This window comes from Pteronotus mesoamericanus, unplaced genomic scaffold (assembly GCF_021234165.1).
Source record: "Pteronotus mesoamericanus isolate MK-2021 breed Mesoamerican mustached bat unplaced genomic scaffold, CSHL_Meso_final contig_84, whole genome shotgun sequence".
NCBI classification, from domain to species: Eukaryota; Metazoa; Chordata; class Mammalia; order Chiroptera; family Mormoopidae; genus Pteronotus; species Pteronotus mesoamericanus.
Genome location: NW_026555267.1, coordinates 2,054,964 through 2,070,770, shown reverse-complemented (window position 1 = coordinate 2,070,770; position 15,807 = coordinate 2,054,964). Strand labels below are relative to the sequence as shown.

General features: G+C 57.5%; 1 protein-coding gene across 7 annotated transcripts in view; it reads right to left on the bottom strand.

Annotated features, from left to right (window-relative positions):
* Positions 1-15,807, bottom strand: part of CACNA1G (calcium voltage-gated channel subunit alpha1 G) — a 61,997-nt gene that overhangs the window by 33,702 nt on the left and 12,488 nt on the right. For all 7 annotated transcript variants that reach the window (XM_054585397.1, XM_054585399.1, XM_054585401.1 and 4 more), the window contains 2 exons: positions 13,712-14,495; positions 11,379-11,755 (listed from right to left, as the gene is read on the bottom strand). In XM_054585397.1, the coding sequence (XP_054441372.1) occupies positions 11,379-11,755; positions 13,712-14,495 (1,161 nt within the window). The remainder of the gene's footprint in view (positions 1-11,378; positions 11,756-13,711; positions 14,496-15,807) is intronic.

Sequence of the window (15,807 nt, the reverse complement as noted above, 5' to 3'; positions counted from 1 at the left end):
TGGGTTAATTCTCAGCCTATCCTATCACCTCACTGTGTGACCTTCACTTGCCAAACATAAAACACTGGAGGTAGCCCTGGCTGGTGTGGTTCAGTGGACTGAGTGCCGGCCTGTGAACCGGAGGGTTGCTAGTTTGATTCCCAGTCAGGGCACATGCCTGGGTTGTGGGCCAGGCTCCCAGTTTGGGGCGTGTGAGAAGCAACTAATGAAGAGACATCAACGTTTCTCTTCCTCTCTTTCTCCCTCCCTTTCCTTCTCTCTAAAAATAAGTAAGTAAGTAAATAAATAAATAAACACACACTATAGGTAATTACTTTTTGCTCCAACCCAGGGTCTGGAATTAGAACAAGGATACATCCTGAAGAGGTCATCAGAACTAATGACAAACTTTACCTCATCTGCTATTCCCGCTCACTAGTCACCTCCCTCCCTTCCTCTCCTTTTCAAAATTAAAGCTTACCGCATGCCTAGAAATGCACCAGGTATTAAAGGGGCTGCAAACACATGCCAGCCACGCTCTCTGCCTCCCAGGAGCTCAGCAGCTAGCTGGAAACAAGTTGTACACATACAAAATAGCTGAATAACCACTAGAGGCCTTAGATGTTTCAGTGACAAAATAAATTATCCAGACAGTAAATCCAGGAGTTCGGGGACAGAAGGTGAGGGAAGAACACACTGGGAAAGCCTGAGTCAGCAGCCAGCACTTGAAATGAACTCTGAAGGATGAGCAGGGTCTCCCCAGGCAGGGGACTGGGAAGGCATCACAGGTCACTGAGCACAAGGCATGAACCCTCTGGGGAGAATGGGAGGGGTGTGGCGGGCTGGTTCAGCGACTCCCATGCCCACCTGGTGAGGTGTTTGACCACTCAGAAGCCCAAGGTCCATGGTAGCTGCTCAAGAATAATAAATAAATAACCAGACGAAGGCCCTAGTCCATCAGGCATCTCGCCCTGTTACCTGGCTGCCTCACCTGGCCAGCTGTCCAGGTAGGTCGCCCAAACACGGAGCCAGGCCCTGGAGGCCCTGGACACCACCAAATGGACCTTGGTGGCCCCAGTCTGTGTGGGCAGCCTGGGTGGCAGGTGGGGAGAAATGGAAGGAAAGGCCCTCTGGCTGTCAGGCGAGGGACGTGAGAGGGCCCGTGGCTGCTCAGAGCCAGATGCCCAGAGAGTGGGTGGCTGTCATCGGGGCTGATGTAGCATGGAGACTGTCGCGCCAGCAGGGCTGGAGAGAGTCTTTACTCCCGAGACTGCAAGTCGGAGCAGAAGAAGCCGCCGCAACCTGACCTAGGGAATGGGGTCACCCAGAGACAGGGCCTTTGGTCACCGCATGTGAGCACGGTGCGGGTCGGGGGGAAGGGCTGTTGTCAGGACAGACAAAGCCCAGGGCTCAGAGCCCTCCTGACGGAGCGGGTCCCCTGCTCTGCGCTCCCAAGCCCAGGCACCAGGAAGCTGCGGTCAGCGAGCCTGCCTACCTGCCACTCGGCCACCCGTCCAGTTGGCCATCCTTGGACGGGACAAAGATGAGGAGCACAGACCACACGGACGCAATGCTTCACTGTGCGTCTCCCTCACCTTGTGCTACCCACGCAGCAGCCCTCACACGCTCGTTTCACAGATGAACAAAAGAGTCAGGAAGACGGTGGGTGGCTGGTTCAAAGTCAAAGGGCCGGGAGGGCCAGGGAGGGGCCCCCATCCCACCCGACTCTGACTCTGATAAATACCAGGCAGGACCCAAACCCGATCTGGTGACAGGGACAGGTCTGTGAATCCAGACACGCAACTGCACTTGGACGGACCGAATACATAATGTACCTTCTGATGTACATACAATTACTTTCACAGGAACATAGATGTATATAAGTAAAGAACAAATGATTTGAAAGCATAACTGAGATACACTTTGTATATTATGGCATATCCATTATACCTTAAGAATAAAAATCAATCAAATTTTTTTAAAGTAGCTTTCGTTGTGTTGTATTTACTCTGTCAGTGAGCCTTAAGAGTACAAATACTACCAGGCGTGTGGGGGGTGGGTGTCCCTGTCATTTCCTAGCGTCACCCCGGAGGCCGAGGGAGCCTGTACCTGGCGGCTCGTGGACAGGCACAGACACGCACATGCTCGCACATCTGCTAAGAGCCTCCTCAGAAGGATGGCGCAGGGCTCCTCCAAGGCCTACATCGCGGGTCCTCATTGAGAAGGTGGCAGAAAAGCCGGAAGCCTCCCCTCAACCCTCCAGGCAGCTCTGGGTCTGGAGAAGCAGGTGGGGAGCAGAGCGGGGCACCTTCCCTCTGCCGGCCCTCCCTCCCCTCCACCCCCTCACTGGGCCCACTTAAGGGCAATGCCCATTCCCTCCCAGGGCCCTGGGATCCCCTGTGACCCATGGGAAAAGAGCCCTCCTCCCCCAGACATCCAGGTCTGTACAAGTTACTAAATTGGAGGCTGGGAACGTTCTGCAAGTGCAGGACGAGGGCGCAGAGACGCAATCTTAGCAACACAGTTGCCCCAGGGACCAGAGCATGATCCCTGCCACTGCAGCTGCAAAAGGGTGGGGAGGGAACCAGCTCCTGCCTGCACCCTCCCCAGGTCCTGCGCGGCCAATACCTTCCTCCCGGAATGCCGTTTCCTCCCTGCCTCCTAGACGGCCTTCTCCGAAAGCTGTGGTCATTTAAAGGTCACATCATTTGCTCACTTAGAAAGGTGCAGAGCTGGGTCCATCTGTGCTTTCCTCCGCATCTTCCCTTGCTGCCACCCCCACCCCTAACCCACTCCCACACAGCCCATGCAGATTCAACACGGCCCATCAGGGGGGTAACCGGCCTCTGCTCATTCACTCTCACCAGTTGCCAGGAAGTCCTTCCCCAGGCCTAGGCTGTATCCCCCCTCTCATTCAGAGACGTCAAGGCCCAGTGGGGGCTTCGGTGAACTGAAGCCAGGCAGCCTGAACATCTCCCACCCAGAGGTCCCAGGCTCTTCCCTGGGCTGACGCTAACTGTAAATGTCCCACCGCCCATGCCCCAACACTTCCCCTCAGCCCGTCGCCTTACAGCAGCTGTGGCTCCAGCACCAGGACTCCCCTGGAACCCACAGCACCGCCATCAACTAACCCTTAAAGCGCCCACAGTGTGCACAACACCGGTGATAAAAGGTGGGGCTGGACCTGAACACGGGAGGCCTGCCAACTCGGAGAATTTCTACCTGTGTGACCTAGGGCAAGTCCCTTAATGTCTCTGATCCCTAGCGGCCTCCTCCATTAAACAGGGTAACACCACCTCGTGGTGAGGCCGCTCTGCAGAACACAGGAAATCAAGCCTGTGAACACACCCAGCGGAGAGCCACACTCAGGTGGCCCCGTGGGCACTGGCAGTGAAAGCAGGCCTCACACATGGCAGGGCAGAGAGCCTGCAAAGCTGTAACTAAGCGCCATGCTGGGGGGCACACCCCAGGAGCGCTTCAGGGGCTCCCGCCCAGCCAGCGGAGGTCAGTGGGCCAGTGGGGAGGAGGAGGCGAGAGGACAGCTCCCCTGGGGGACGTCCTCAGCTGGGGGCAGTGTGAGCCAAAGTGTAGAGGAGGGAATGAGCAGGGTGTACTGGGGACCAGGAATCAAGTGGTCTGCCTGGGTCAGAGGGTGGAGGGGCCAGTGGGGGATGGGGCTGGAGGGTCGGCAGGGCCAGGCAGAATGCCCCACGACTCAGGCCGGGCTTGCCTCGGCCCACAGGCTGCCACCGAGGCTCCTGCGGGCGGGGGCGGGAGGTAGGGAGGAGATGTGCTAAGCGGTGTATTAAGAAGATTAATCTGGCTGCAGTGGTGGCAGCACGCGGACGGCTTGGAGAGACGGAGAGACAGAGACCAATTAGGGGATACTGCAGAGGTCCAGGCAGGAGGCCGGGAGCAGGCTCGACTGACAATCATGTGCCTTTTGCAGGGAAGGTTCGAGGGGGTGGACAAGCCTGGCGAGAGCTGAGTGGGGGCTGGCATGAGTCACCCCAGTACTGCCAAAGTGCCACTCCCAACCCAGGTCCCTGCTCCACTGACCCTGAAATCTCTGCTCCCCAACTTGGACTCATCAGTTCACCTCTGCTTTCAACAGTCCTGCCCGCTGCCCCCGCACAGCCAGGAGAGCTGTGCCGAGGGGGCCAGAGCGATGCGGTAAGAGTCGCTGGGTCAGTGACACCTCCTCCTTCCTCTTCCTCCTCCTTTCACATAGGTGTGGGAAGTCAGGGGACACCTGCGTGGCAGGAGGTTTCCAGGAAACGCCATATAGATCGTGGCCTTGCTGTGTGCCATCCCCCTGGACGCTCTCCAGCTTGGAACATTGCCTGCTGGAATGTCATCGTGTCCCAGTGCCTCCTACTGAAGGGGGCAGGGGGAAGCTTCAGCCCTTCCCCACAATCTCCCATGAACCCCTCGAAGCCGCCCTAAGTAAATACACAAGCTAAGTAGGCACAGCGCACCTGCAGTGCTCGCTCAGCTTGGAGACAACTAATCTGAAGTCCTTTTGACGTAAAACTCTGGAGCTGTGGCCCCTGCCCCTCACCCTCCAGGACAACCTCACGGTCCAGAGCCCAGGGTGGACCAGTTAAAGGCTGTGCTCATGCTGCAAATCTTAGAGGGCTCCTGTCCTGCCCAGTCCCAGCCCACGGAAGTGCCCGCCGCCTCTGCCTCTCTGCTGCGGCTGTTGAATTGCTGAGCACTGCTGGAGTCACGAACCTGTGCTGACTGGACAGGGTGATGCCCCGCTGGGGTGCACCTTTATTGATGGTCCTCTATTGCTGGATGTCCATCTCTCTCCCCCAGGAGCTGCCCCAAGCCTCTCCCTTGCCCCGGCCCCCGCCCCCACTCCCGGCCTGGCTTTCACTCCCCTCCTTCCCCCATGCAGCTCTGGCCCTGCAGCCTACTCCTCTCTTCCCCCCGCTGGTAGGGAGCCAGCCGCTCCTCCACCTGCACCTCCATCTCCCTCCCATCCCCCCGCTCCCCTGGGCCCCATTCTGTTCCACCATTTATCCCAGGTTCCTGCTCTCCTCCAATCTCCTTTCCTCTGCTGGGGAAAAGCAGAAACCTTCATGTGAATCCAGGCCCATTCAGCCCTGGACCCCGGGCCCTACTTCTGCAGCTCATTCCAGGGACCCTCTTACCAGCCCTCCTCTCAGTGGACGCCCGAGCAGCATCGGAGCTGCTGCCAGCCTCCTGCCTCGTGGCCAGCCTGCTCTGACTCCCCTAACCTTGTGCTGGTGGCCACCTGTGTCCTCCTGGGCTGCCTTCTCCCTCTCAGGCCAACATTCCTGAGTTGAGTCTGAGCTCACTCCCTCCCCTGGGCTCCCCCCTTCACCACCTTCCCCGCTCCCACCTCCCCAGCTGTCACTGGGTGTAGAGGACACTAAACAATCTCCCCCAAGAGCTTGGCTCCTCACCCCGAGAGCCAGCCTGCCTGAGAGCCTTCCCGGGGTGGCCCATGGCCAGCTCAAAGGCAGCACGTCCAAAACAAACCCTCTTACCTCCTCTCCCAAACCTGTCCTTCCCTGACTTCGCGGCTCCCGCACTCTCCAGGATTCTGTCCTGGAACCTGGGAGTTATCTAGGATTCAGACCTGCCCTCCATCCCTCCAGCAGCAGGTGCCAGCTGCAGACCCTGCCAATGGGAAGGCTGTTCCCCCACCCCTCCCTCTCCCCGCCACCTCCAGATTTGGGGCCCTCATTGTCTTTGATCTGAACGACAGAAATAGCCTCCGGTCCCTCCCCCAGCCCAGCCTGCACCTAATGGAATCTCAGGCTTCCTTCAACTGCTCAGACACCTCAGGATGGGGGTGGGAGGCAACATGAGTGTCCTTCAGAGCGTCCTGTGACATGCTGTGCATTTCCAGCCAGGCTTCCTGAATTCACCCTAAGCCTGGATCTCTAGGCTCCTTAGCCCTAGCTGCTGCCAACCCCACCTGTCCTTCAAGGCCCACCTCAAAAGCCACTTCCTTCCTGAAGCCCTTCCAAATCCCCTGCCTGGGTGTAGCACCTCTCTCTGTCCCCAGAAGCCTCCCTGACAGCTTTGACATAATTGTCCATGAAGCAGAATGACTTTTCCACCAGATCCTAAGTTTTGGGGTGCTTCCGGGTCTGCCCCTGCCTCTGCCATTCTATCATTCTTTTCCAGGGTGCTGTGCACAGGAGGTGCTTCCATGTTTGCTGCACTGGGGTCGTGTAGAGCCAGAGGATGCCCGAAAGAAAGCGAGCTCCCCTTTGGTTGGCCATCTCCAACACAGCACCCTTCTCCCTCCCACCTGTGGAGATCCTTCGGAAGCCTGGAGCCTGGGCAGCTGTGGAAGGATCGCCCCCCAAGTCCTGCCTGGACCCCAGCTCCAGCTCCTCAGCCTGGGCTCCTCTCCCTGGGGGCAAGGGACTCATGGGAGGTCCAAGGAGTAGGTTTGGGATGGAAGGTGTCCACAAAAACCCGTGTTCCTAAGGCCACCATGGGGGTGTCTGTGTGTGTACATGTCTTCTGGAGACACGGTCCCCAGCTTTCAGCAGAATCCAAAAGGAGTCTGTGAATTCTCTCCAAAGTTAAGGCCTGCCACATCTGGACTCTCCCCCATGTCCACCCCCAGCTTCCTTTGCCTTGAACAGCCGACCTCACTCAATTATAAATAGAAACCCTCTCTGGACACGTATCTAGAGTGACAGGTTGGGCCCAAGTTGGAGCAACAAGCAGAGTCATCACCGGCCCTGTCCTCTCCTGGCCTGAAAGGCCACCATCCCCGGACCCTCCCTCTTTCCCCTCTGCAGCCAGGAGACTACTGGGCCACATGCCCTTCCCCTTGTCCCGCATGCTCTTGTCTGTCTTCTGGAATATGGGGTCAGCCCCTGACCTCAGCAATACAGAGCCAAGAAGGGGATGATTAGGGAGCTCCTGTGTCGCCAAGACCTCCTAGCAACAACCTCAAGCCTCCTGGAGCAGCCTTGCCCCGGCGCAGACGCAGGCAGTGACAGGCTGTGGGGGGCAACCTCTCTTCTGAGCTCCAGCCACCTGCTGGACAGGTACCAGGATGTCCTCTGGGCATCTTGTATGCATCGTCCGCTAGCCCAAATCTACTCAAGCCCCAGTGCACCCAATCCAAGCAGAAATCTGGGTGCCAGTCACACTGCCTCCTCTCCCCAAATACCCAATCGGTGTAGATTCAGCCAACTGCCAGCTCTCCTGGCCGCCCCCCCTCCATCTCCAGGGACAGAGCTGTATGCACTGCCCAAACCACCGCAGCAGCCCTCTTGTTGGCCTCCTGCCTTCTGGCTCCCCTCCCTCCCTTCTATTCCCCACATGACTTCCATGAACACGAACCTGCTCATATCATCGACCTGCTGAAAACCACCTTTGCTGGAAACCCATAGCCTTCTGGATAAAATCCAAACTCCATCTATGCCTCTCAGGACCTGGCCCTGAGTTTTTCCCAAACTCATCTCTTATCATTGGCCCATTCCAGCCCCTACCCAGTGCCTTGAACTCCTCATAAACCTCTCCATTTTGGTGTCTGGTGCCCCTGGCCTTCCCCAATACTGTGCCCTAGCCTCCCCCTTCACCACTACATCTCACTCTTCCTTGAAACTCAACTCCAAGGTCGTGTCCTGCATGGAGCCCTCCCCGATTCCTTCTCCCAGTCTGAGTCACGGGCTGCACCTCTGTGCATCCCTCTCCAAGCTTGTACTGATCAAGCAAATGTGACTATTTACTTGTTGGTGACCTCTTTGAGAGGAAGGATGAAATGCCTCAGGCCCAATAGTGTGCTGGAGCTGTCTTGTACCAGCTCAAGAGAACCGGTTGTGCACACCTCTTCCCAGCTCCACACTCCGTGACATCACAGTGGTAGCTTAAAATTGGCCTAGGTGGGAGCATTTACACCATGGTAATTGGCAAATGCTACACACACCACAAATCAGGATTTCTTTTACTTTTCTTTCTTAAGGGCTGGTTGTTCACCGTTTATCATTACACTACTGCTTAGGCCCAACTCTGATACACAGGAAATGTGTGTGCAATGGAAGGATGGATGGATGAGAAATTCACAGTAATTTCCTGGCTCCACGTACTGCCCCCTAGTGGATGGGGCACACATATGCTCACCCTCCACCAGATCATATGCTTGCTCCCTCCTCAGTGTCCTACCGCTTTATCACCCTCACCAGCCCCATCTGGGCAAACCAGTCCTGCCAGTTCTCCATCAGCTGGTGGGTTGAGTGCTTGGAAAAGGAGGACAGTGTGGACAGCGGGGGGCCTCCCTTGGGTGGGAAGGGGAATGACAACATGGGTGCTTCCTCAGCCAAGCTGTTGGTAGAAAGGGGCAGGAGGGGCATCATCATCCCCGCAGGAAAACTGAATGAGGGGTAAGTAGGTGACAGTGGAGAGGACAGGCCTGGGAGGGCAGCAGCATGTCGCAGGGAAGAGAGCTGGCTCCTCCCCGGGGGAAGCCCCAGCAACAGCCTCTCCAGTGCCCCCTGCTTGGTCAATACCACGATCGATGGACACAAGCGCCTCATTACAGGCTCTGCAGGGAACCCGTGAGCCTCCGTCAGCATCTGCTGCGCCCTCCCTGGCTGTCTCTCTCAGCCCTCTCCCGCAACGGGCTCCACCGCTCTCCCCCAGCCTGCAAGGCCCCAGCTGAGCCTGCTGCCCCATGCCTGCCCTGCCTGCCCTAGCCGGTCGTCTGTACCTGGGCCTTGGCCTCTGTCTTCAGCTCCCTCTCCATGTCTCCGTCTCTGTCACATGTCTCTGTGCCTCCATCTGTTTCTGTCTCCTCCTCCCGAGTCTCTATCACCCCTTTATAACTCTGTCCCTTTTGTCTCTGTCTTCCTGTCTTTTATGTGCCTCTCTCCCTCGGGGATCCATGTTGCCCCCGTCTCTGTCTCCCCTTATCTCTCTCGCTATCCCATCCGCTGTGTTTCCATCTATATCTCTGTCTCTCCCCATGTCTCCGTCTTCCCCTCTGTGTCTGTCTCTCGGCCCCTGTGTCTCCTCTCTCTCCCACTTGCCCCCTCCCCCTCCCAGCAGCCTGCTCAGGCTCCAGGGCCCAGATGGCGGGACATTCACACCGCAGTGCCTGCAAGCACAGGGCCACGTCTGCTTCTGGGACTTCTCACCACCCCCGCGGCCCCTGGGCCTGCTGGGCAGCAGTCAGTCATCTGCCTGGCCTGCTGGGGACTCCCACTCAGCTCTATGGGGCTCTCAGCAACCAGGTATCAGAACAAACTCCTCCCTGGAGCAGACGCCGTGCCACCACTGAGTGGGGACTCCCTGCCACTGAGGGCTTGGAGGCCATCCGCTGCTTTCCTCAGGACTTTAGACAAGGAGATGCTGTGGTACTCCTGACTGATCGCTTCTACTTTCTCACCAAGGGAATGTCCTTCTTGATGTCTAACCGAAAGCCCTCTTACCGTGGCTTCATCTGCCCTCGGTTTCTGTGACTCAGCTACTTTGGTGCAAAGCCTCCACCAAGAGCTTCTGGCTGGGCAGAAATGGATGGGCACACTGTCCCGTCCCCAACAAGAGACACAGAGGGTGACCCCTGGGGGGTGGGCACTGACCACAACCAGATCTGGGGTGAGGAAGAGGATACTGAGGTTCAGGCTCGAGAAGCCAGGATAAGAGGAGGTTAAGGGTTGCCTGGGTCCTGGCAGCAGAAAACGCTGCCCCCACCAGCCTGGAATAGCAAAGCGCCTCTCCGCAGGAGGCTGGCTGAGCAGGCGAATGCCGACACCCCCACGCCCCATGCGCCCAGACGCAACACGCCCTTCACAGTGCCACGCTCCCCACCTGCTGGCACTGCAAGCTGGCATCCGTCCTGCCCACCTTCCTGCGTCTCACCTCCACCAGGAGGGAATCCAACACAGACGTATAGACGGCTGAGGGGGAGGGCGTTGGGGAGCGAGAAAGGGGAGGTAACATGTGTAATGGTGATGGGGGAGGGGCAAGAGGTTGGGCACCTGGCTGGACAGGGTAATTGGGGTAAGAGCTGCGTGATCACAACACTGTGGGCAGAGGCCAGCGGGGTGAGGGAGATGGCTTCTGATCCCCTGAAAAATAAACATCTCATAACTACCCAGCCCCAGCTTGGACTTAGGCTCCCAAGCCTCACCCCAGGCCCCCATTTCTTTCTACCTTTGAGCACACCGCCAGCAAGCCAGAGCCAGACCCTGCATCATAGTGGCCCTCTCCTTCCCACCCCTGCTGGTGTCCTGTCCACACCTCTGGCCCTTACATGCCTCTACACGCAGTAAGGGGAGCTGCACAGCGCACCACCTTGGTGCCACACCAGGAAAGGTCAGGTCCTGGTGACCAGTTCCCTCCCTGAGCCCCAGGAAGGTGAGAGCACCTAGGAGAGAAGGGCAGAGAAGGGCCTGTAGACTGACAGCAGCACCTGCCTGCCGCCTCCCTCCTTTTTCAAGAATCAGACAAGGGGGTGACCTGGGAGGCCGCACTCAGGCAAAGGACTGTCTTCCAGAAGGAACATAACGGAGGAGGCAGTCACACTTGGTCATGGGGCCCCATGGGGCCTGCTCCCACCCCTAGTCAGTGGGGGGGCCCAGGGGAGCCCCCAGGCCACCCTTTCTGTCTTTGCAGAGCTCTGAGAGTGAGGGCAGCCTCCTCCCCCTCAGCCCAGATGCCGTGGCTCGCTGCCGTCGGCCCACAAAACAAGCCTGCTCCTTCCGCAGGAGGGCCCTTCAAATATTTGAAGACAGCATGCCTGCCCCTGCTGAGCCTCCTCTTCTTCTGACTAAACATCCTAGTTCTTAGGACGATTCCTTAAACACAATGGTTTCAAGCCCCCTCCCCACGCTCAGCACTCTCACGCACCAAGCGCCCTGCCCACAGCAAGGCTCGCAGAAGGCAGGCCCGCAGCAGGGGGCCTCGGCCCCATCCAGCGTAGCCGCGGGCCCTCCACTCCACGCCCCTTCCTGCACAGGCCCCTTCTGCCTCCAGTCAATCATGACCCTGATTATTGAGTCAGGTGAATGCTAAGGGATCCCTCAACACCTCCCCCACATCCCCCGTATCTTCTCCAAAGACCCAAATCTCTTCCAGTGACTTGTCCCTCCAAAGGGGCCTTGCCCACATCGGTTGCACGTCACTCATTCACATCCTTCAAAGACTGACTCCTCCGGGAAGCCCTTCCCGGTAGAACACCACGCCCAGCTCAGACACTGCCACTGCCCCGGACAACGTGCACACTCAGAGGCTGCATGACATTCACTGGTTTTCACCCTCCAGAGTCCGCACGCGCTGCTGCATCTCCCTCCCGTCCTCCCTGCCATGCAGGCTAGCAGTATGCAGAGGAAGCTGAAGCCAGGGAGGGGGGGGAAGGCAGAGGGTCCCCAGCCCCAGGGACCATGCTCTTGCCCTACCTGCTCGTGGTACTCGATGCCCATGCTGAGTGTGTTGACCAAGATAGCAATCATGATTCCCCGACCAAAGTACTTGCTGTCCACAATCTTCCGGAAGGTGTCACAGATCAGCCTCCAGAAGGCCAGCACAGAGTTGGGCTCCACATCCAGCCCCAGGCTCCGTCGCCGTCGACTGTGGGGGTCCCGGAGGTCGCCGTGCTGGGCATCCTGTGTGAACTCATAAACCGCCTCGCTGTCTGAGTCAGGCATCTCGTGGCCGGCGAGCTCCACCTCCCCTGCCCCAGCCCGGGCACAGTAGGGGCAGCTGTCCGGGCCACAGGCTCCACTGTCTGCCTTCAAGCAAGGGCTGGAGATCTTGCAAGAGCTTTGGCAGGCGCCTGGGACAGGAGGGGAGAGGTTAGAGGCTCCAGGGTTTCTTAGCTGGGGCGGCCCCTCCCTCGAGGGTAGGGAAAAAGAGTCGGGGGGAGTAGGGTTGTTACAAATGATGAAGGTGCTGGGCATTTAGTGGGTCAGGGGCGCTGCGTGCCCTGCAACGTGGGCAGTTCTGAGCAACGGAATGCCCTCCAACGCCAAGAGCACCCTACTGACAGCCACCGCTGTGCTAGGGTCAGGCAGGCAGTCTCGATGTCCTCTGAGGTCCTGGGCAGCTTTTACGTTCCAGGAGCCTTCAGCACAGAGCCTACGTCACCTCTATATCCCAGGGAAGCCAGCCCTGTATCGACCCTGCTCCGAGTAGCATTTTTCAAAGAATCTTTAAGACACACACCCACACACATGTGCTTGAACACACACACACACCCCAGACGGACATACAGGTGCACAAGATAGACATTTCATGTACATAAACACATGTGCTGTGTATAGGCACATATTATTTGCATACCACACATAGTGCACAACCAAACATAAGTGTACGCAGACATATGCACATCACGCCATGCATGTGTACCAGGCATGGGCACACATGGGCATGCACATACACCAGGCAAGATCATCACTCCTGTGTGTACATACATGCACCCACATCCATCAAACACACATGTGTGCATACCCACATGAATACCAGACACATGCACGTGTGCACGAGTGCACACACACCGGACACCTTCATGCATACATGCACACACACCAGACTGCGCATGCATGTCTATCCTAAGATGTCAATGTCCATTTAAATCCAGCTTTGGTCATAAAATATAAGAACTGAAAGGAACCTGGGAAAGCACTCTGGAAAAGCAGGTACATAAAGGCACCAAGCTAGGGGCCCAGACCCTGGTAGGCATCCAACACTGCTTCCCCTTCCAACTGCACGCAGGAGGGGGTCCATAAGAACGCACCAACAATGATGGTCCCGGCCCTGCCTTTTATACGGGAGGGAACTGAAATGTGCCTGAGTGCGTGCGTGCGACTGGCTCGAGTTACGTGGCAGGGTAGTGGAAAAGCTGGCACCAGAACGCTTCGCACCGAGTTCTGTGATAACACCTTCCTGTTCCAGCCCACGTTCCCACGTAACATCCCACAAATACACCTTCTCCCACGTGCCAAATCCTTCCTGAAATACAGGCCTTGGGCTGTGACGACAGTGCGTCTGTCTGTAGAGGAAGGCTGGCCACCCCTGCCTGCCTGGGGACACCCACAGGCAGTGAGCGTTTCACTTCCTCCGACAGTGAGTGTTCCACTCATCAGACTAACAGCCCCCCGAGGGCTTGCTGCGCCAGGCCCCTGTCCCTGCGGGGAGGGAATGAAGCTCACGCTCACAGTCGTCTGCTTAGTGTGGGGCGCGGCGCTGGCCACAGTCACGCGCCACTTCCCCTCTGAGCTTCGCAACCAAGGGGTCCCAACATAGAGCATGGGTCTCAGAGTCAGATGGTCCTCTGTCCATCCCTCACCAAGGGCACGACCTTGGACAAGTCATGCAAGCTCTCCAGGCCTCCTTTTCCTCATCAGAAAAATGGGGTCAGCAAGAAGCCTTATCACCTCAACTGTTTCGAGGAGCCAAAAGGATTTTGTCTGCAAGGCATGTGACAGGCACATTGCAACTGGTCAGCAACTGTTAAGTATTATTGCAAACAGCGCAGAACAGAGCATGTGGCAGGTGCTTATTACATGATGGTTACTGTTATTATTATAATGTGGGAGTTATAATTCCCATTTTAACAGGTGAGAGGGTGAGGGCTCAAAGAAGCCATGGGACTGACTGACGGTCCCAAGGCTGCGAGTGGCAGAATGGGGATCCGAGCCCGGTCCTCCTGACTCCAGACCCCCGGTCCCTTCTGGGACATCACCGCCCCTGGGGTGAGAGGCACCAACATGGCCCCACCCAGAGTTCTCACCTGTACTCTGTGTCTCTAGCAGCTTGTGCATGGAGCTGTAGCGCTCAGGTGGGATGTTGAGGCTGGTGAGGGTGGGGGGTCCAGAGGTGGGGGCCACCTCCACAAGTGCCCTCTCCTTCAGCATCTCTGGCGGAGGGCTGGTGTGCACAGTGGGGTACACCTTCCCGCTGCTCACAGTCCTGCCTGATGCCTCAGATGGAGACCTGGGAGGGGGCGCCTGGCAGCGGACTGGCTCCAAGTGGCAGTCAGCATGGTAGAAGCTGTGCACAGCCTCTGCGCCCGCCGGGGAGCCCCCGGAGAGGGCAGGTGTCGAGGGTGGTGGCAGCATGAGCCGGCGGGACCCGTTGGTATCCCTATCCTGGATCTCCGGGCTGGCCCGGGGGCCCCGCAGCGTCCCGTTGCCCAGGTGGTAGTGGTGGTGATGGTGGTGGTGGTGGTGCACCAGGTGATGGACGGATGGGCGGCGGTGGGAGCGTGAACAGCTGCCGCTGGGCTGGGGCTCCTGGCCCCCAAGGGGCGCTGGACTGCTTAGCAGCCCGGCCCGCACGCCCACTGCCCGGGAGACCTGGGCCAGCCTGCGGGCTGCTTTACGAAGGATGTACACCAGGTACTTAAGCAGCTCTTCATAGCAGCTGCCCGGCTCAGAGAAGCTGGCCAGGGTACTGGCATTGGATAGGAATCGCACACGCTGCTCCCGCATCAGCTGGCTTTCCCGCTGCTTGGTCTCTGAGAACTGCGTGGCAATCACCACCAGGCACAGGTTGATCATGAAGAAGGAGCCCACCTGTTGGGGTGGGGAGAGCAAGAGGAAACGTCCTGAAGAAAAGGGAATTACAATGCCAGCCACCGCGTTCTAAGCACGACCTTTGTGCCAGGTGCTGGGGCTCAACAATTGTCCAAGCATTATTTTATTTTAATCTCATGACAATCTCAAGAGGTGATACTTCTCTGACAGGTGAGGAAATTTAGGCTCAGAGGAATTTGTTCAAGTTCATTCAGCTAATGCACGGCAAAGCTAAGACCCGAACCAAGTTCTATGGCATTCCGGGGCACTCCTACTGATCCTGATACTACCCTGCAGGGATGTCTCCCAAGCTGCCTGCTCCTAAACGCCCATACCCAGATCCTGAATACCCATCTCCAATACCCATTAGGAGTAGAGAAGACTGTGGAAATGAATGCAATCTTGGGGACATGGGGTTTTCACATTGGATCGAGCCCCTTGAGATGCTGGCAAAAAGCCTTGTTCACAAGCCTCCTGCTTCCAGTCCCAATTCTAGATGTGTCAGCTTGCGTGAGAAACCCTTAACTATGGGGCACCAGTATCCCCCTTTCCCTGAGCCTCTCCCCTCCCCTGGCCAGCAGATGGGCTGAGCCCCGAAGCCCGCAGACGAGCCGAGCTACCGCTCCGACTGGCCCACACTTCCCCATCCCTTCCTCCATGCCTCGGGCTCCTCAGGACTCTGCGATAGCCACTGCTTGGACAATAATCCAGAACGAAGGAAATGAATATTTATGGTGACAAAGCAATTTTTTTCTAGATTGTGTCCTAGTAATTATGATAATTAGCTTCGCTAGTGTGATTCCAGGGAGCTGTTTGAAAAGATTTTTCAGGGGGTGTGTGGGAGGGTGGAAACTGGGCCCCTTACCTCCCTGTCTGCTTCCTTCCCCCTCCCCCGAGCGCAGGGGGAGCAGCATAGTGAGAAAACCAGGCTTCCTAGAAGCACTGGCTTTGCCACCGTGGGTGTTGGTGGGGGATGGGAAAGGGCCCCCAGCCTGGCCACTCTTCCACCAGAGAATGTTGCAGGAGGGGGTGGCTGGGAGGTGTAACAGGGCCTACCTACTATCTCTCACTCCAGAGCTTACTCTGTCTCCACCTCTCTCTAGAGCTTGTCCTAAATCCTGAGGAGATCCTAATCTCTTGCTCTCGATATCTGCCCTCTGTCTGGCTCTGCCATTGGCCCCTTGTTGACATGGGAAAAGGGCTGGACTTGGAGTTGGTAGCCAGGGGGTGAGTTCTCAGCTCCAGCCACTCAGTTAGCCTGGTGACTGACCAAGCCCTCTGAAGTTCAGAGTTCTCGTTTAGGAGCTGGGGC